At 44.6% G+C, this 22,666-nt stretch overlaps 1 protein-coding gene across 1 annotated transcript in view; it reads right to left on the reverse strand.

Annotated features, from left to right (window-relative positions):
• The window catches only part of unc5cb (unc-5 netrin receptor Cb), a gene marked incomplete at both ends in the record, with an annotated part of 132,802 nt that overhangs the window by 33,400 nt on the left and 76,736 nt on the right, over window positions 1-22,666 (reverse strand). Inside the window, 2 exons of the mRNA XM_080528833.1 lie at window positions 9,411-9,514; window positions 22,119-22,262. Of these exons, the coding sequence (XP_080384959.1) occupies window positions 9,411-9,514; window positions 22,119-22,262 (248 nt within the window). The remainder of the gene's footprint in view (window positions 1-9,410; window positions 9,515-22,118; window positions 22,263-22,666) is intronic.

Here is a 22,666-nt window from a genome sequence, read left to right on the forward strand (position 1 = left end):
GGGTAGGATTCCCTCCTCTGCTGTCTCCTCTCCTGGAAATTATGCCTCACTCTCACACTCCACAATGCAATTAACCCAGCCCAACGGTAGTCATAATGCATAGGAGATGAGTCCCCACATGCCTCCCCCCGCCCCCCCGCCCCCCCCCACCTCCCCACTCTTTGTCTCTGTGACTCCCATACTATAGATGTCATCTTCATTTATCACTATGACGACACAACAGGCTCCCAAATGTCTCCTCATATCGACTCAAGGAAAAACATTGTTATTTTTATCCCTGAGACGATTACGTTTCACTGACGCCTAAAGTCACTCCTGAACTAGAGTAAATGAAGGGTGCGTCTGAACCAGAGGAGTTGTTAGGATCTTGAAACATTTGGGGCTCAGCTTGGAAGCTAAGGGTGGCAGAGTGTAGATATTTTTTAAAGACAGCTTAAAGCACACCTTTTTTAGCCTGGCTTTTATCTAGTGTTTATCTCAACTTGCACTTTTATTCCTATTTTCTTATTTCCTACCTCTTGTTTTATTGTACTGTATTTTATTTACTATTGTTTTATGTTCAGCACTTGCATTCAATGCATGCTATGTGCTATATAAATAACGTTTTGATTGATATTTTGGATATTGTCATTGTGTCAATCTGTCAACAATCAGAGCAACACCTACTACTGTATGACAGGTTCTAGCTTTCGTAGATTACCGCAATCTTACTGTAATATCTTGGTTGGATCATCTGTTAAACAACACTGGGACTGAATAAGAAATAGGAGGAAATGACTGTGCAAATGGCCCACAGCATGCTGGGATAGCCTTGTGTGCCCTTCTCCCCATGTGGTTTCAAAGCAGGTCAAACTAGTTAAAAGACTCAAAATAGTTGATGATATTCAGGGAAAATTGCTTATGCTATGCACTATGCATTCCAATGGAAGTAAAGGTCTCCAGAGTAACAATGTGATGAGCATTAACTCCAAAAAGTAATCAACATAATGATAGCCATAATGCCCATGGTAATCGTAAAATTCTACCTGCGTAAATCAATAAGGATTACATATAAATCCACAGGGCGGGAGGCTAGCACAAGTGATTATATGCATCACTTCATTTACTGAAGCAAACAAGCAAACAAAACACACAAACAGTCTGTGTGTGTGTGTGTGTGTGTGTGTGTGTGTGTGTGTGTGTGTGTGTATGCGCACTGTACGTGTGGTCCTTTGTGTGCTGCTGATGGGCTGACAAATACCAAGCTGATCAAAGTTGAAGAAATCAATGGATAGATAGAAACAAAGAGCTGAAACAAAGAGCTGACAGTTGTTAGTATGCTATCACTATTTTGTGTCTGTTTCCTGCTTGTACTGATGGATTGACATCAGACAAGTGTCTGAACAAAGCTCAAATAAAAACAAATGAACGTGATGCCAAAAAGAAAAAGGTGTGTCAAAGACGTGATGGCATTCACAGACCTGTCACTTGATGAACATTTTTGCTAACGACCATGACACGTTTTCTGTGTAAACCACAAGCTGTTGGGATGTGAAGAGCCTGTTCCTGTAATGGGGATTGACTGTGAGCACTGAGCACAAAGAGGTGGTTATCCAATTTTGCACCAATCAGAGAGGCATCCTCTCTAGACGTGCTGCGTTCAGAAGTGAAGAGCTGTTTTATGAGTGAGGGTAATTAAAAATTTAACAAAAGAGCTTTTTAGCACTGGGGTGGGGTGGGGACACAGAGCAGGATAGATGGGAGGAAAAGACTCGTCAAAACATTTGAGGTGTGTGTGTGTGTGTGTGTGTGTGTGTGTGTGTGTGTGTGTGTGTGCGTGTGTGTGTGTGTGTGTGTGGGTGTGTGGGTGGGTGGGTGTGTGTGTGTGTGTGTCTGCCTCAGTCTTCTGTCACTGCTCATCTTCATCACTCAAATTTACCAGAAGGCGACTTGGTAAAGAAAATCACACATTAGACAGAATGACAAACAATGACAAATGGTGGAGCCGTAGGTTTGAGTGCACAAAATAACGTTAAAATCTCCACTCACACCCACTCACATAGCTGTCTGTTCCATCTCTTTTCCTCAATCTACCTCTTTTCCATCCATCCATCATCCCACCTACACACACACACACACACACACACACACACACACACACACACACACACACACACACACACACACAAGGGCTCTGAACTTGTTACTGCCTGATTGGCATGGAGACATTCGGGGGAGGTAATTGGCACAATTTCTGGTCATTAACGAAGCAAAATTGCCACATGTCAGCTGTCATAAAGAGAGTCGTCCTGTCAGGAGGAGGAGACGGAGAGGAGGAGTTGCAAATTGATGCAGTGAATGTCGCTGCCAGGAGTAGGAGGAACAGAGGAACGACAGAGAAGAAGTCATAGATAGACAGAGGAACATATTCAAGGTGAGAAGGAGAAGGAGAAGGAGAAAGAAGCAGAGGCTTGAAAAAGGGTGAAGTAGAGCTGAGAGAGAGATAGCACATCCTGTATTCTTAACCACTGGCTACACAGCCCCAAATGAGAAAAAGACATGAATAATGATATTATTCCAGTCTTCCCTACAGTAGAATGTTCCTCAGTGTTATTATTCTGCAATATTATTGCAGGATAATACTCAAAAGGTCGGCTGCCTCTCCACATGACTAATCTCTCTGACTAAACATCTCTTAAATGTGATTAATTCATGTTCCATTCACTGTTACTCTACAGCACGTCTCCACCAGAGACCCTAATTACTCACTCACCTGGAGTATACGCAACAAAAGGTTACACCATGATTATTCAGGTTCATCTCAGCTGAACAAAAACCATATGCTCTTGCATCTACCAACACTACAAATATGGAAATATGTACCAAATCAGGTGTATAAATATTCATATCACAGAATGCACAGGGACATTAACAGGTTCGTTCAGTATTAAGATATACTGTAGTTGTGATGGTGGTTTTCTACATATTCATGCTGTGGATTCAATTCTTAACCCCAGAACACTAACGTCGGGTGATTTTCACCCACACAATTGTGTGGTCATGTGATTTTCATTGTGTTGAGGTGGGCGGGTCCTTGGGTACAGGCTGCTCACTGACGTCATCAAAGGTAGGCGTGTTTCCCTGCTCCCATCCCTGTTTTTTTCTACAGACACGTGTTTGGGTGATTTTAACCCGACGTTAGTGATAGAGGGTCAACTCTCTATACATCAGATCCGTTATATCCCCCCCCATGATACCATTTGTTCGTTTTTTGTGACATTGTATTTCATAAAAAATAAAGAAGAGTACACCTCAATTTGCCATGTATTCTTGTACTTTAATATATTTTTATGAGAAGTATTTTTTATGGTGTATATTATATCGGGTAATATACCCAACGTTAGTGATGGTGTGTTTTTTTTTTAACGTTAGTGTTCTAGGTTAACCGAGTTGTTCAATCGTTGATCACTGCATCGCCATGGTAGAATGTTGGGAGAGTGATGGAGGTGAAACTCATCGTCTCTATGTGTGGTAGCCACGGTAAGAACTTACTCTAAGGGTCACAGGATCAATGTTACGTTTTAGAGCAGTTATTCCCACTCTAGGTCTTGGGTGGGTGGGTGAGAGAAAGACACACACACACACACACACGCAGGCACGCACACACACACACACACACACAGGCCCACACACACACACACACACACACACAGGCCCACACACACACACACACACACACACACACACACACACAGGCCCACACACACACACGCACACATGCACAGGCCCACACACACACACACACACACACACACACACACACACACAGGCCCACACACACACACACACACACACACACACACAGGCCCACACACACACGCACACATGCACACACGCCGGCACACACACACCCTCACTCAGGTATGAAATCCCGTAATGCATCTAGAGGTGTAATCGGCACCCCACAGCTCCGGTACTGCTCAGACACTTATCTAGCTTACAGCAGCAGGAATCCTCCACGGCCTGTCTCCCTGCTGTGACACACACACACACTCACACACATGCACACACACACGCACGCAACCACGCACGCACGCATGCATCCACCCACCCACCCACACACTGTACAAAGGCTACATTTAAGGCTTAAGAAAAGGATATTTGTCGAGGTTTGACTATATGACTGAGATGGAGAAAGAAAAAGAGTGAGAGCAGAAAGCAAGAGAAGAGAAGCGATCAAGAGCTATTAGAGTGAATCATACCCCAGCAGCACGTAGTAGGACTGAGATGATTGACATGTGGGAGCCTGAAAGGCAGTCAATGGTGGGTTCAGCAGGGATTGAGTCTGGCCTCCTGACACACACTCTCCCTCGGGTACCTCTTAATGAACACACACTTCCTGTTCCAACCAGGCACTCAAAAGTGCTTTTACTGTTGACACCCTCATCCTCTACTCCTCCACTGGGAGGAAGCACTTTGCCGTACTCTGACAAGGTGACCCGATGAGTTGATGTGTGCTTTACACCCTAACCTCCCCTGTTAAGTGGGACTGGGGCTCAAAATCAACTTCAACTTCCGGCATTTTACACGGCTTGGGAGAACATGTGGACACGGGATTTGTGCAGTGAAGGAGAACCCAGAGGGTTCATGTGTTCCTACACTGAAACGCAGTTTAAAAACAAGACGGTGAAAACGATCTGTGTTGATTTATTTCCCCGTAGCAGCACCGGTATGCGATGAGAGAAAACGGGTTCAAGAAGAATACTAAATGAAAGACAAAAACTAAAACATGTTGATTGGATGATTAGGATGACCTACACGCTGATAATGGATTTCTGATACATAACTTCTGCAAACTATATTCCGATAGCAATTATTCACCATGCTTCTATGGTTGGGAGAATTTGTAGTCGTCTAGTTCCCCAGCCTTCTCCTCTCCTCCTGTGCTCTGCTCTGTAAATCTGCTTGGACTTAGGCATGGCAGAAGGGCCTCCTTCCCCGCAGTGCACCAAGGACTCGTTACCCATGATAACACTGCAGGACCCCGGCAGACCGAGGAGATGCCTGAATTAAAACTCTGCTCCCATGGCAACAGGCTCAGCAGCTCCCTGGGCTAGCGTCACCTCTTAACCCCTGTCTTTATCTCAGGGCTGTGACAAGTGCTCTGAAGTGGAGAGAGAGACGGAGGGCAGAAGAGAAGAAAGGAGAGAGGAGCGATAAAGCTGCATTCTTTCACAAGGCAGATTTAAGTCCATTTTATGAGCTGGCCCCATATTCTGGTGTTGAAAAGAGGCGACTGTCTGTCACTTGTGTGCCGGCCCTACGGGGTTGGGATGAAAGGGCTTCACGGAGGTAATGAAAGGGAAGGTTCCTCATGGGGTGGCCAGAAAGGCCTTTCTCTGCATCTCTGTCTTTATCCCCCTACCTTGCTTTGGACTTTTTTCCTCTGTCTCTCCCTCCCTCCCTCCCTCGGTCGGTCTCCCTCCCTTCACCCCCCCCCCCCACCCCCCTCCTCTCTTTCTCTCTGTGGCCAGAGTTCAGTAAGCTTCAGAAACAGTGAGGAATAGTCTCCCCTTCAACAAATCACTGCTCTCCCAAGAATATCCTATCTGGTTACATTTTCCCTCTGTACTTGATTAAGAGTATTAAATATGGATGGAATAGGGATGGAAACATATGTAACAATGACTTCTTGGTATGGCTGGTCTGTGTCTAATGTATTCAGATTATAAGACTCATTCAAGTGACTCAACTGCTGTGCTATTTCAGAAACCTCAATCCCAGTATTTCACTGCTTTCAGGCCAAAGCTCCATTCGTAATGTTGGCCAGTAGAGCCAAAATAAATGTCTGCTTCTTGTTTTCTTTGTGTGTGTGTGTGTGTGTGTGTGTGTGTGTGTGTGTCTGTGTGTGTGTGTGTGTGTGTGTGTGTGTGGTTGTGTGTGTGTGTGTGTGTGTGTGTGTGTGTGTGTGTGTGTGGTTGTGTGTGTGTGTGTGTGTGTGTGTGTGTGTGTGTGTGTGTGTGTTGGAGAAAGAGAGAGAGTGAGACATAAAGTGAGAGACAAAGAGAGGGAATGTGTGTTGTGTGTGTGTGTGTGTGTGTGTGTGTGTGTGTGTGTGTGTGTGTGTGTGTTACTGGGACAATCTGTACATCAGTTAAACTGTGTTATGTCGGCTATAGGTGTGTGAACGACCCGTGATGCGTGAAGGTAAGAATTCCTCTGTCCAAACTCAGACCGTGGAGATATATCTAACCCTGTGTAATGGCAATTTTTCATCTTATTTCTTTCACACAAGAAGAATACTGTTTCTCTAGCGGTGCATGAATACTGATTCTTTTCACGACAGTTTCACATCCACGTCTTGAAAAACAGACGCCTGTCAGATCAGAATTGTGGAAACCTATGACAGAATACCTGTTATCAGAGCAGCTGTGCACCGCGCCTTTACCAACATGTTTTATCAAACGACAGTATACAATCCCCATCAGGATTACTTCCCTCATCATCACATCATTCCGACGGTTTGGAAAGGAGACAGACAAAGAAAAAAACATGGAACCAAAGTGATATTGGGAAATGTTATCTGAAGGGGTCTCTGTGTAATCTCAGATTATCATACAGTCACTGTAATTATGATCGGCAGGATACAATGTTGATAATCCCTTTTTAGACAGCATGAAGGGAGGATTGCTCAGCAGCAAACATTCTGCAGGGAGTTGTGTAGATAATACTGTAGTGTTTTAAATTGCCAGTGCAGTAGCTAACTGAACCTTCAGTGACCTGCTACGCTATAATCAAAGTCTGGTCAGATTGTATCATCAGAGAAGACTACAACTCTCATGATCCAGAAGGGAATGCCAGTGTGTCTGTGTGTGTGTGTGTGTGTGTGTGTGTGTGTCTGTGTGTGTGTGTGTGTGTGTGTGTGTGTGTGTGTGCCCGTGCGCGTGCGCGTGCGCGTGTGTGCGCGCGTGTGTGTTCAAGCAGTCATGTTATGAGAACTGTCTACTGTTTGTGTATGTGATGTGAATTGTTGTCATGGAAAGAGCAGCTCTCGAACTGAATCTTGCTGAAGAGGAGGACTGGGTCCATGAGAAGTGATTTAGCGTAGTGCTGTAAGGCATGGGCACTTTGACATGGCCACCGCCAGCCAGCCTGCCTGCCAGCCTGGCAGCCTCTCCCTTCTGGGCAAAGCCCGTAAAAGAGCCACAGAGAGAAGTGACAACCCACTGGATCCAAAACCCACCTAACACCGACAGCTCTTGTAACTCTCCCTCTGCCTTTCTGTCTTACTGTGGGGGTAGAAATACGACAGATCTTTTCTTCGCAGTGACGGTTACATATTTCTGCAGATGCATATGCAACCACAGACTCAAGCCCATCTGTTTTTCCCTAGACCAGTCTTCGGAAGCGTTTGTGTGTGTGAGAAAAAATGCCTGACACACTGAGAAGGAAAAAGGCTCTAAAGGATCTGTGCGTAAGTCTCTTTTCTCTGGAACAGCTGTGTTTGACTTCAGAAAAGAAGAAAAATAAGTGTGGGAATGGGGAGACTGGCTCTAAAGGGCTGGTGTCTTCACTTTAGAAGTGAGGTAAGAGGGAGTAATTAATGCCATTGGATGCCTGCCTCTATCCACATGCAGAGTTATAGTATACACACCTGCTCTCCTAGGATGATTATAGGGGCAGTGGGAGAGGGGAAAGGTATAGAATGGTATAGAATGTGTCACACACTAGTATCCTCTACGGTTACCCCCCATCAACTCATTAAATACAAATGAAAAAGATAAATGAGTCTTCCAACTCAGGTGGTGCTCCTACAGTATATACAGTACATGATGACAGTGATCAACTCTGCTCCTGCAGTCCACAGCTGCGTTGCCACAGCAACCCCAGGTCCTGGGGCGCACACAGGTGTATCATTATTGTGCTCCAATTGGGTCTTAATTATCTGACGGAGCCAATCAGTGGGTACCTCTGAAAAAACGGTACTGAAAGAGAATCACCATCGGAGAAAAGCTTATTAGAGGAACAAATGTGACTTGGGCTGTAGAGCGTGAGTTTTAGAGAGCTGGGCCTGTCCCAAACGTTCCTCTGTTAAGTCTGTCAGCAGTCCAGTTCCACTCACTTAACTTTTCCGGGTCAGGCGTGGCCTATTCAAAGTTCAGCCCACAAAAGCAGCCAAAGCACACTCTAATCCTCTCTCTCTTTCTTTCTTTCTTTCTTTCTTTCCCTCTCTCTCCCTCTCTCTCTCTCTCTCCCCCTCTCTCTCCCTCTCTCTCTCTCTCTCCCCCTCTCTCTCTCTCTCTCTCTCCCTCTCTCCCTTTCATCCTCCCTCGTTCTATCTAGGATGCTGCAATCTTAACTCAAGCCTTTGAATTCAGCCACAACATTGTTCAGTTGTAGAATGGAGAAGATGTGGGGCTGGGAGGGGTTCCTGGCTGAGGATACGTACAGTAGATGTGCTCTTTAGCTGCTGTATTTTCCTAACGTTGCAGATAACTACATGCCTCCCTGCCCTGCGAAAATGCTGATGACTGGCCAACCTTCAAGAATTACTCATAACATAGGATTGAAAAGCACAGTTGGCAACCCAGCACTTGTAAAGCAGTGCTTATCTGTGCATTAGACCATGAAGAAACTACTCAGTAATATGGGAACGAATGTCTGAGACAAGCATATTGTAAAAAAAAGTGTGCTCAATGCTGGGGAAACAACATAGAATGATAAATATAAATAAGCTAATGCAATTGCCTGAATGAGTACATTATAGCATGGCAATTTAAACACTGGCAGTAGCAGAAGGTAGAATGTAGATTCTACCTACACTAAACTCAGGGAGGGTAGCTATGACACATACAGAATGGTGGAATGGTGGTTCATCTGTGGGATGAAGGAGGTTCAAAACAGCCCCTGCAGCTCTCGTGCTAAACCCCCGCTTCTCAAATCAGCCGATTAATTTGGTTAATCTCCCCCGTAAGGAAGTGCAGTTGAAGGATTTCCTCTTACTGTGTCGGTGGTTAAAAGGGGACACAATAAGGCCGGAAAGCATTTGTTGTGGTAAGAGTTGTAAGTCTTATTGCTTTGTCATGTCGGCGACAGAGCCAGCTCTATGACTCAAGATCAGGAAAGAGAAGAGGGAAGTTACCATCTGTTGGGGAGGAGGAGGAGGACTCTGTAAACACACAAGGTCCCAGCGTAGATGACATTATGGGGCCATGGCTTCAGGCGCTACTCAGCTCTATCTACAGCTGGGACAGACGTTTGCATTTCCACGGTGGCTTGGTAAGCGCATGTGAAGCAACTTACTGTTAAATACTGTACATAACTTATTCATTTTGAGCACAGAGTGCATAGCTCGCTCATATGGAAGTATGAAATCCAGCGTAGCTTTGCACTATTGATCGATCCCTGCCTTCACAAACATCCCCTCCTACCTCAGCAGCAGGCATCCCTTCTGGTGGGCGGCACTGAAGAAGCACTTCCTGTTCCATTGACACTTCCTTTCCCAGAGGCTCCTGGTCGAACGTTTTCCTGAGATCTGCGGAAAAAATACAAATAAACAAACCATAAGTCAACATTATACAACACGACTCTCTGTGCAGAGCTAACACATCCAGTTCTGCATAAGGCCTAGGAGCAGTAGGGTGAGAGATGGAGCCAGACCTCTCAGCTTACAGACAGAGACCCTGACCAACATGAGGTGGAGGAGAGGAGAGGGGGATCATTCTCCCTTGTCTAATAAATAGCCAATATTTCTACTGCAGTGTGTGAGCCTGATGGAGTGGGACAGGACAGAGACAGCGAGGGTGGGGGTGGGGGGGATCAGGATTACAGAGAGCCAGCGTCATGCTACACTAGAACCTTGGGCTCATTAGACATATATCATCACCTGCTAGGACACGCACTGACAGAGGAGCAGCAGAAATAGTATAATACAGAGAGGAGAGGGAGGGAGGGAATAGAAGAGGAGGAGTGGAGAGGAGGGGAGGAGAGGAGGGGAGGAGAGGAGAGGAGAGAAGAGGAGAGGACGAGAACAGAAGAGGAGAGAAGAGAAGTGGAGTAAGAAGAGGAGGGGAGTAGAAGAGAGGAGGGGGTAGAGGAGAGGGGTTGAGAGGTTTTTGTGTGCGGAGGAGAGGAGAAGTAGCACTGCCAGAGAACAGAGTCACTGGAGCAACAAATACACACACTTATACCCGAACTCCAGTGACAGCGCGTTCCACAACCTGCCACATTCCTGTTCTGCTCTTTACCCACTGTACACTGGCGGAGTCCCCTTTAATCACGCACACTAACCAGGTTGACAGTACAGAAAAGTAGAAAATAAAATGTTCCCTACACCACATTCATATTCAGTTGAGTTTCAGTTCAGTTACACCCACACACATGCACGCACATACGTGCGCGCACGCACACACACACACACACACACACAAACAAACATCCACACACTTAAGACACACACACAAACACACACGCACAGTCATGGTATTCACCCACAGTAACTCCCTGACACAGTCTATAATCCCTGAGAATGGGCAAGAGGATCTGACATGAACCCAAGTCTGACTATCACTGTTAAACCAAGCATGGACCAGCCTTTGCTTACAAAGGCAAGAAAGCCTGAGGGGGGAGGCAAGCCGAGCTGAAAATGATCTCTCCTCTGTAAGTACACTCTATGAACTCTCAAGTGAAGTTCCAACCCTCAGGGAAGATCTTAGAGAAAAGCACATTCACATTATTGTATAAAGTGTGCTCAATAGAATGTTTGGAATCAGACGAGACAGTTGAGACAGCGGTTATCCTGTGGTTACCCAGCCGACCACGTCATCGGTGGGCTAGTGATGGACGTTCTCATGAAAGAAGGTCTTGATGAAAGAAGGTAGCAAGGGATGACAAAGAAGAGATATGTACTGTAACTGTAAGAGTCTTTGGAAGTACTGTAGACTATTGTCCCACTCATTGGTTCTTCCTGACTAGTTGGGGTCAGAACAACTCTCAGCCTCTACTCTTTCTCAGTATCCATGGGAACAACCCTAGTGAAGCCGGTCAGGGTTTTACTTAGTAAAACAGACTTTGGCAGATTGTCCCTAAATCTGTCATTGTGGAATGCCATAACATTGACAACATAGGGCTGCTATAGCCATTGTGAATGAGCATAAAATAGCGATTTATGGTCTTAAAATGGCTTTAGCATTTTGGTGTTTTGAATTCTGGAGGAAAGAGGGTCTGCTGACATGCTGATGAAAAAACGTAAGCACCAACAGATGGAGAGTGAAACAGATTTTATGAATGTTTCTCAAAGTCTCATCCAAGTTGGTTAGAGAATGGTCTTTTCATCTTCATAGCAGCCTGAGAGAAGTATGTTCCATATGCCTGTACTATGCCTGTAGAACTCTACAGTATACCACACAACAGCTCTTCAATGTATGAGTCTTCTGTTGACGCATCATATATAGTGAAGATAGAGGGTAGGAAGAGGATTTGTACAGTTTAACTGACAAAGTTGTGATTTTGCACATCAGGTAATGCCTTGACACTGAACATTGAAGGAGAAGGATTCGTATCAGCACCAGTGTGGCTGACACAATGGTACTGCCCCTGGTAGAGTTGTACTTTTCATTTATTAGGATAAAACCCCTTGAGATGAGCCATCTCGTTTTCGAGGGGGTCCTAAGAGTTGAAATACTGTCATACGAAATAACTACTTAGAGTTCCAACTTTTTATCCATTTCTATCAAATCAAAATCTAATAAAAGTGTATTTATCATATGCACAGGATAAATGGTACAATGAAATGCTTATTACGAGATCTCTCAACAGTGCAGTGAAATAATGCTTAGGGATAAAACAAAATAGAGTAATATAATACAATACACAATAACAATCAATAATAATAATAATAATAATAACAACAGTCAAGTGTATTGTGTATGTGTGTGTGTGTGTGTGTGTGTGTGTGTGTGTGTGTATGTGTGTGTGTGTGTGTGTGTGTGTGTGTGTGTGTGTATGTTAGGGTGTGTGTAGTGATGTTCAGGGATGGGTGCAAATTGTCTCTAGTGCAGATGAGCAACAGACAGTGCTGCTGGGCAGCTGGTATCAGTTAAAACATCTTTGAACTGAATCTGTTGGTCTAAGACCGGATGTTCTGGTACCGTTTGCCAAACAGTAGTGGAGAGAACAGTGCGTGGCTGGGATGGCTGAGGTTTTTGATGATCTTCAGGGCCTTTCTCTGACACGCAATGGGTCCAGTGTGTCAGGTAATGTGAACTTGATGTGGGTTTTGACCAGCCTCTCAAAGCCCTTCATGATGACAGATGTGAGTGCTACGAGACAATAGTCATTTAGGCAGGTTACCTTTGATTTTGTAGGCGCAGGAACAATGGTGGTCACCTTAAAACAGTTGTGGAGTACAGACTGGGACAGGGAAAGGTTGATTATGTCCGTAAAGACAACTGCCAGCCGGTCAGTGCATGCTCTGAGGGCACGGCCTGGAATGCCGTCTGGGCCAGCTGCTTTGTGAGTATTCACGCTCTTAAAAGTCTTACTTAAGTGGGCGACAGAGAGTTGGCCACAGAGATGGAGAGCAGACAGTATCATGAGGCACGGGAGACCTCGTTTACATCTGCTTCCCTTTACCCTACCTAGAATATCACACCTTAACTACCTAGAATATCACACCTTAACTACCTAGAATTATCACACCTTAAGTACCTAGAATATCACACCTTAACTACCTAGAATATCACACCTTAACTACCTAGAATTATCACACCTTAAGTGTGAAGGCTGAAAATGTGACAGCAGCTGGTGAAACCGGGAACAAGTCTGCAGCCGATCAAATGTTTGGACTTTTATTCATTGTTGAAAATCAATGACGCACTCGCGTCAACTAACACAGCTTGTTTTGTGAGCCTGCTAACAATGTAAAGTAGTGTTGTAGTTAACTAGGTAGTAGTGGGGATTACTCACAGAATCGATTGCCGACATTCTATAGCCGGTTTCACCAGCTGACGTCACAAATGTAATGTTTGATGTTAAACCTGTTACAGTAAACCTGTGTCAGGTTTACAGACACCTCTCTCTGTTTGAGGGATATCAGAGAGAGGTGTCTTAGTGGAACAGGAGCTCTCTTTTCCAAATCCCCTACAGGGACAGTTGAGATGTTCTCATTACAAAAGACATAATCAGACCTCAGCCAGAAACCCTGCTCTACAGAACAGCTGTAGCCGGGAAAATTACCTTCAAATACAAATTGTATGAGCAGATAAGATCCACTTGAACCGTATGTGTGTCTTCGGGGGTTGTACACTAATAACACGGTATTGCAGCGTGTAGTAAAATGCTGGGATGTAAAGTTTGTATTGAAAGCAATTTCCATAAAGCTCAGCTATGAAATTAAAAGATTGGATATAGTGCACGGAGGACCAAAGGAACACATTCAGGGTAGCTTTGGGGAGTCATCGGTGGCAGAGCATTTTAGTGTCTTCATCAGAGAGAGAGAGAGAGACAGAGGTAAAGAGAACTAGGTATAGCTTCTGAGCTTTATTTTTGAACCATGTCTTTCTGCTCCCTCCATCCCTACTCTCCTCCCTCCCTCCCTCCCTCCTCTAAGGCGATGTGGAACACAGCAGGGGTGGGTATAAGGCTGAGCAGACATTCCTGTGGGACTTGCACCATTCCCCATTCACCACAGAAATACCTCAGCCTCCCTAGGCCCCAGATAGCCACACATCTGACTGCCATTACACCTAAGTGGATGTGTTTGGCTACTTGTCATGCTAAATTACATAAGTCTTGGAGTTAGGGGTTATTTTGATGCATTTTCTTCCTCTCTTAATAAACCAATAAAGTCCTTGTGCAGATGTAAACTAGGTCTGGCAACTGCAGAGAATTACCAAGGTGAAACTTCATTAGATGAATGTGAGTTTTTACAAGTATGTGCAAAATAACAAGGCCGCAAACACTCAACAATTTTAAATGTTTTAAGTGTCTTATAACAGATTTAATTCTGTAGGTCATTTTAGGGGCATTTTCTGTTGGTTTTCAGAGAGGTTCATTTCATTTAATGTGTTCTAGAATAAGGGTATGATGAATAATCCAGTAACTCAAGAATGGAGACACTGAAAGTCGCAGGAAGTAAAGAATGTCACTATGAATCACATACAAAGACTACAAAATGACAAACACACATCTCTTCTATGTAATCAATCTCTTGTATGTATGTGGTGCCAATTGAGAGGAGCAGCAGAGTCAATAGTGACAGCAGCTGGTGAAACCGGGAACAAGTTGGCAACCGACGGACCGTTCTGACTTTTATTCTGAAAAATGTAGTGCTTTGTTGAAAATCAATGACACACTCGCTAGTCAAGCCAAAACATTGCAATGCAATGGATTTAAGTTAGTGTAGAGTAGTGGGGAATACTCACCGAATCCATTGCATTGCAATGTTTTGGCTTGACTAGCGAGTGTGTCATTGATTTTCAACTACGTTGACATTTATTTAAATTTTTCAGAATAAAAGTTATTTTTAATTGGTTGGCAACTTGTTCCCGGTTTCACCAGCTGCTGTCAAATATAGTAGATAGTCGTCCCCCTTGAACAGTCCACCTTTCTCTTTTCACTCTCTTGCTGTCAATCAGAATAGCCATGGAGATGGAGGTGGGGTCAGGTAATACACTGACTAATAAGAATCAATGTCAACCTGCATTTAGGTGTGCATCACCATCCATCACCTCATGTTCCAGGGGAGCAATCCTGGATTGAGATTTTGAAACCGGCTATACATGACCAAGGGGAGAGCTGCAATGGATGGTGTCAAAAAGCATTTCTCTATTGAAACCCATGTTAAACTTGCATTCCAACAGAGATTCAAAAGAAGTAAATGTATTGTTCGAAGTATATAGCATTGTTGGTGATTTGGGTGTGCTAGCTTAGAGCAATGTAATAATGCAGGAGATGTCATAAAATAGTTCCATTGAAGATAGACTTTTGGGTAGGAGAACATTCTGGCAGGCAGTTGGAGGAAGGCAGAGAAGTGGTAATATGAAATGCTCTAAAGAAATTACTCACTAGACATCTTGTCAAACCCAGCACTTACTGTTGCCAATTCATATGTTTAACTTGTATATCCTGTTTCTCAACCAAACCAACCGTATTTCCAGAAGCAAAAATACATTGTATACAGTTTATTCATATCTCTCATTTGACTAAAGTTGAAAGTCTGTTAATTTAAGGTAATTGCAGATTCATTTAAATTTGTTAGACAGTTATTACAGTGTCAAGCATATTTTCATATTTGAAAAAAGAAAAGTATGTAGATAAGAGGTTGGTTAAACATGGTTTGGATAAACATGTGGTTACACATGTGTTGGTACATAGCTGTACTGTATATACTTATACAATATAAAATATTGATTTACAATGCATGCATTAGTTATTAAAGTGTATAGGTATTTGTGTATGTATAGTACTGTAAAATTGCAAGGCTATAATGAATTGTGTGGAGTGCATACTAGTAAATGGCTATATTGAAAGGTGTGTTTGCCAACCCGGTTGGCATGGTTACAATATATACTGTCACTATGAGCAGTGAAATAACCATAGGGCGGATGTGGCCTAGTCAATGATCGTTTTCCTTTACTAGCAATTTGTTAACCTTCAAAGACTCTCCCTTTTCTATCAAGCATTTGTTATGGAGATGTGGAGAACGAGTCAGGGCGAGTCAGTCTGAAGTGAAGCCTGCTAAAGCAGCGCACCTGGATGGAGAGGAAGCTGCAGAATCTTCAGAAACCTGTGATGAGAGAGGACGAACTCAAGGTCCAGCTCATAGAGAAGGACATGAGGTGGGATGGAGAGACAGGGAGAGAGGAGCGGAAGAGGCTGGAGAAGGAGAGAAGAAAGATAGAAAAAGAGAAGATGAGGAAGGAGGAGTGGGTGACGGAGAGTCAGTGGAGGATGGTGGAAGAGGAGGTGAGAAAGGAGGAGAGAGAGGAGAGGGAGATTGGGCAAAGGAGGAGGAAGGAAAAACTACAGGAGACATGGGAGACGGAGGGAGAGTTGCTGATGGAGGAGAAGAGAGTGCAGGTTCCAGAGAGAGAGATGGAGGAGCAGAGAAAGAGCAAAAACCTGATGGTGACCCAGAGGACGAGAAAAGAGGAAATATACAAAATGGAGGGATTTGGATTGAAAGACTGGATCAGGGAGGAAAAAGAAATCCCGAGGGGGGAGGAGTGGCAGGAGGTAGAAGAGAGGATGGAGGGAAAAGGAGAGATGGAAGCAAAAAAGAAAAAAGTGCTGCAAAAGCCTCTTAGTTGGCAGAGGAGAACTTGTGATGCCAAGAGAGGAGAAATAAGAGTAGAATTACTCCTAGATAAGATTATAGCACAAATGAGGGAGGGAGCCAGGAACACTGCCCCAGATGAAAAGACAGCCCGATGAGAGACAGATGAAATTAGAGAAGATGATGCAGCAGAGAGAGGAGGAGAGGAAAACAAGAGAGAATGAAGAGGCAAGAATGAAAGAGGAGGAAGTACAAAAGAGGATAAGGGTGAAGTTGAAGGAATGGCATAGGGAGAGAACATGGTTTGAGGAGATTAAGAGAAAATTCGAAAAGAAAAAGAAAGAAAGCAAGGAAGGAAAGGAGGAGAGGGGAGAGACAGAGCTGGAGGAGGCCCTGACTAAAGGAAAGGGTTCGAAACAGATTCATGAAGACAACAAAATGGAGGAGAGTGAGAATGAGAGCTGGATGAGTTTAACACTGCAAGAGGAGAGAAAGGGGGAAGAGGAGATCCTGGATGAGATGGAAAAAGAAAGTGAGGAAAACAAACATAGAGAGGAAGAGACAGAGAGAGACAGGAGAAAACAGGTTGAGGAGAAACAAAGTAGAAACATGGCGAACAAACTGGAGAAGAAGAGAGAGGACAAAACAGTGGCTGAAGAAGAGGAGAATGACTTGACTAGGGATGAAGAATATTTGGAGGCCTATGAAAGGGCGAGTGAAGAAATGACAGATAGAGAGGATAGTGCAAGTCTCATAAGAATGCAGAGAGTTGAGGAGGAAGATAGTGTTGAAGGGTGGAAAGAAAGGAGAGTGGAGAAATGGACAGTTAGCCTTGAGTGCATGAATGAGGAAATCATTTGTGTAGATCACAGGAGCAAGGGGGTTTGAAGAAACGAGTGATGAGAAGTTAGACACACGTGATGAAGAGTGGACAGAGAGTGATGATGATGATGACGAATGTGTAAAAACAAGCAAAAAGAAGAAAGTAAAACAGGGGGATGTGGAAACCAAAGAGGGTATACACACTGGTGCAGTGTTGACAGCAAATGACAATACTGTGGTAAACAACATCAAACAAAAAGGAGAGAACATGATGTGTAGGGAAGAAAAGACAACTTGTAAGGAAAGTGTATTTACTCAAAGAGAGAGAGAGAGACACATGATGAGGAACGGACAGATCGGGATAGCGACTTTCAAAGCCAATGAAAAGAAGAAAGAAAAAGAGAGGTAGAATGAAAAGATAGGTCAGCAGAGTGATAGGATGACTGATGACTAAGCGAGTACGAGAAATAGCACTGTTAATAATGACACAGTGTCATACAAATAAAACAAAAAGATGAAGAGAAGAAGATAGGTGAGAAGTAGAGGAAAGGTATCAGTGACTCAGACAGAGAGAAAACAGACCAAAACAATGACAAGGAGGAGGGTGAAGAACCAGAGGCCTCAGCAGAGCAGATAGCCAGCCCACACAGTGCAAAGGTAGGAGAGCATTTAGACTAGTGTTTGATTCATGTAATCCATTGATCCATTAGGCACTTAATTTAAATAAATGAACATGAATGTAAAGGTACTGTGTTTAACCCTCACTGATATACAGTAAACAATCATGCTTCCCTCTTTCTATGTCTCTCTCTATCTCTCTGTCAGATGTCTCTATGCTCACGGTGGGGAAAGAAAACTAGTTTAGATCCTGGGACTCGTCGGAGGGCTTACAGTCATGGAACCGTGAAGGTACAGTATGAATGTAGAGGGCAACACTTTTGCAACATTTGAAGGATCATACTATTCTGACACATGGGGAAACCAGCTTGGATTGGATGTTTATTTTGACATACAATTCAAATGAAACATTATTTTGTATAGCGCAATTGAATTATTCACTCCAACAGCAACATACTTTTGTCTTTTTCAGATCATTACATTTTGCTGGGTGAGTGACTGACCATTGCATTTGTATTGTTGCATTTACGGTATTATTACGGTTCATTATTTAAATTATTTGATGTTCAGTATGCATCATAACACAATAAAACCTTAATTTTCACAGTAGCATCAAAAAGGTTTGTTGTGTGTATTAGTTGTTTTTACAGGTAGGACCACATGTTTTATGTGTATTTGAGTGTGTGTGTGTCTGTGTGTGTGTACACTGTATGTGTTTTTATGGGTAGGTCCATACACACATACACACACACACACACACACACGCACACACACACACACACGCACACACACACACACACACACACACTCTCCACGACAGGCCCACAAATCACACTGGAGAACGGAGAAAAAAAACTACCCTGGGTCCACAGTGCACCGCCTTTACGACTTTGTCCTTACTGTGTTAGCATTGATCACCGTTCCACTACATAACACACCCTTTTATTTATCATTGCTGTGTGATACTTAGCCTCTGATTAAAACATCTGTTTGGAAGAGAGAAGGGGGGCCTACAGTGCCATTAATCTCCAGCGTGGCTGTGGCCGTGGCTAGCTGTGTGAGGTGGGCCCTGCCAGGCAAGCCATGAGAGGGAGCCTAATGCATCCAGGAGAGTCTAATGGGAGGGGAAGAGACATCTATTCTGATAAGAGCAGAGGAAAGGTTAGCGCTGGCAGGCTGCTGATCACGGCTGATGAGGAGGGGCGGAGCAGCAGGGGGACACAGCGTGGGAGACGACAGAGGAGAGAGGACAGCTCACTGTGGCTACGTCCCTGGCATACCAACACAGGTAGGGTGGAGAGAGGAGAGAGCTGCTGGAAGGAGTTCTGATATGATTCTCTCAAGAGCCCACTGAGCACTTCATCCATATCATGTATATATTTGATACATTCAAGGTCATGTTGTTGTGTGTCACGTATGAGGAGCTTAAACAAAGAATTGTTTCCAGTCTGGCTTCCGCCCCCTTCCTAGCACAGAAACAGCCCTCCTCAAAATCACAAATGACCTCCTGATGGCAGCTGACTCCGGACTCTTATCCATCCTCATCCTACTCGATCTGAGCGCCGCTTTCGATACTATATCGCACTCCACCCTCCTTAACCGTTTAGCCTCCATTGGTATATCTGACACCCCTCTACACTGGTTCCATTCCTATCTCTCTGGCCGCACTCAGTTTATACAGTTAAAATCATTCACATCCCATCCGACCCCCCTCTCCTCTGGTGTTCCCCAGGGCTCTGTCCTTGGCCCTATCCTCTTCATCATCTACCTCCTCCCACTTGGTCTGATTTTCCGTAAATACAACATTCATTTCCACTGTTATGCGGACGACACCCAGCTCTACGTTTCCTCCAAACCCACTTCCACCCTCCCTCCCTCCTCCCTCTGTGCCTGTCTACATGAACTTAAATCCTGGTTCACTTCAAATCTCCTCAAACTAAACAGTAATAAAACAGAGGTAATTCTCATTGGCTCCAAATCCACACTCACCAAGCACCCCAGTTTCACCCTCAACATAGACAACTCCTTGGTTTCCCCCTCCCCAGGTTAAGAGTCTGGGTGTCGTCCTCGACAGCACCCTTTCATTCCACTCCCACGTCAACAACACCATCCGGTCTGCTTACTTCCATCTTCGTAATATCAACCGCCTCCGCCCTTCACTCACTCCCAACAGCGCCGCAATCCTGGTCCACTCCCTCGTCACTTCCCGCCTAGATTACTGTAACTCCCTTCTCTTTGGTCTCCCCCACAAACTGCTCCACAAGATCCAACTGGTCCAGAATGCTGCTGCCCGTATTGTCACCAGAACCCCTGTCATCAGTCACATCACCCCCATTCTACACCAACTCCACTGGCTCCCCATCAAACACCGCATCGACTACAAAATCCTTCTCCACACTTTCAAGGCCATCCATAACCTCGCCCCTCCATACCTGTCCGACCTCCTCCACATCAACATTCCCACCCGGTCCCTCAGGTCTGCCTCCTCCATCAACCTGACCGTCCCCCCAGCCCGTCTGTCCACCATGGGGTTTAGAGCCTTCAGCCGCTCCGCCCCTCGCCTCTGGAACTCCCTCCCCCCCCGACATCAGGAACATTGACTCTATCATCTCATTCAAAACCCACCTCAAAACCCACCTGTTTACGCAGGCGTATCCCTGTTGATTTGCTTTTCCCGTGCTGCTCTGCTGCTGGCTATGTTTTATACTGTATGTTTCTATGTATTTTGTGTTTTGAATTTTGTGGCTGTTTTTAGATTTGTTGTTGTACGGCGACCTTGAGTGCCATGAAAGGCGCCATATAAATAAAATGTACAAATGGCTTGAGTAGAGTATAATAATAACAATAATAATATTAATAATAATAATAATAGATTTAATTTAGAAGCGCCTTTCCCAAACTCAAGGACACTGTATAGAAAAACAAAGAGAAGCAGAACAAAAAAGAACAAAAAAGAACAACAAAAATACTGAGGATCGGTGATAAGCAGTTACAGAGACACCAGCTCGGCTCTTTCTAAGAGAATAGAGTGTAATCCTGCCAGTGTCCGTCAGCGGGGCCAACCAAAAAGTAACCCATAGTGGCAGCTACTCTGACACCCATCACAGTGTATTTAGCACACATAGGGACTGAGTGGGGACAGGACAGTGTAAGAGCTAAGCATCCCAGAGTCTGTTTGGTTCTTCATCACTAGACTAGTGTAGAGCACCTGAGACAGGACGGGCGGGACTGGTGACCACACTGTCGCGTGATTTGACCTGACTGGACTCCGGTGTGGACGGGACAAGAGTATCCCCTATGTCTGATAACAGAATAGAGGAGTCACTCAAGGGGGAATAGATGCCACTGACCACAATAATCCTCTATGATACTATAATCACCCCCAATACCCCACTGGTAATGAAGTTAGGTGAGCGGATAGGGACAGTGATTCAGAGAGATGGAGAAGGGCAAAAATGATCATTCCATAACAGAGAGAGATTTGACAGCTGGCTTACTGTACGTCTCTGGAATTCCCTGCAAATCTCAACTTCGGAGTTTCAGTTCCCCTCATGTTTTCGCATCGCCTCAGGGCAATGTTAAAATGATTTACTGTAAGTGCAAACATTAAACATGAATTTGGAGGCAGCAATGTCGGTTGTTGTTTCCCCAAAAACATGTTTGTGTTCGTTGCATACTTGCCAGGAGGAACACAATCATAAACAAAGGCTTTTTGAGGACCACTGACTAAAAACCTAAACAGGAAAAGAGCAGAAAAGACTAGCAAAGCCATGTACTTTATCCTTTTGCTGAGTGTACATGGCAACACTCCCTGTCTCCTTGTTTCAGCTCTGCTTCTCAAAGTTGCTACACAAGAAACGGAATTGATTTTGAAGGCTTTTTACCCTCCCAAGATCAAAGCAAAGTGTAAACACTTGGTTGGGTATGGCCTCTCTAACTACTCAGTATCAGACCAGGGTTCTCCCCGTAATTTTTTAACAAACATGCTGGATTGCGTAATAAAAGCCGATGCATGTTTCTATGTGTATTTCTGCCCATATTTGAACTCTGGTGGAGAAAATGCGTGATGACTTTGGTAATTTCAACGAATGATTCGAGAGCTCTATGTCAAGATAACTCGAGGAACATGATACTGCTTTCACATTTAACAACAAATTAATTGGCGATCAAAGATAGTTACACTATCATTACTAAATATCAGCTCTGAAATGTTTACTTAGTGGCGCAGCCAAGTGAATGAGGAGAACAGCGCCTCTCTTCCACTCTTTAGCAGAGAATCTTCAGTCAGCCGAGTGACTGTAGGGGTACCTCTTAGCTGGAGGGTCTAGGGGCTGGGGGAGGGCAGGGGGAGATGGGGGTCAGGATGAAAACGTGAAGGGGATGTGACAGGGACAGAGAGTGGGAGAAGGGGCGATGGACTCACAAGCGATGCGGACATGGGCCTTGCGGCTCTTGGTGGTGCCTGCAGAGCTCCAGGCAACACACTGACACCAGAAGTCCTCTGGCCCAAACAGCTCCTCCACCTGCTGCCTGGTGATCTCAATACTGGCCTCTCGCACCACCAACCCTAGAGGGAGAGATGGAGGGAGGGAGAGAGAGAGAAAGAGAGAGAGAGAGTCAATACACAGGGCCTGTACAATAGACACATCACAGCCAGAATACAGGGCCAAAGCAGAGCTATTGGAATTGATAGCATAATAAAGTGAAATGCAATACTGTCCTCTCGCACAATCAGCCCAGGGGAGAGAGGAGTGGGGAAGAGAGTTAACAAACAGGTTTAGCATTACTGCTAATCTACAGCATCCATAAGAGATGTCAATGCTAACCTCTCACACAGAGGTGATGAGGGGCAGAGGTGATGAGGAAGTTTATGATACTAATCCCACACCGATAGATCCATGGCTGTATGACAGTGCACACCCGAAATCTAATCTTCATGGTTTAATGCAGCGATTTAACACAGTTTAATTA

The sequence above is a fragment of the Nansenia antarctica genome (assembly GCF_963989245.1).
Source record: "Nansenia antarctica genome assembly, chromosome: 4".
NCBI lineage: Eukaryota > Metazoa > Chordata > Actinopteri > Argentiniformes > Microstomatidae > Nansenia > Nansenia antarctica.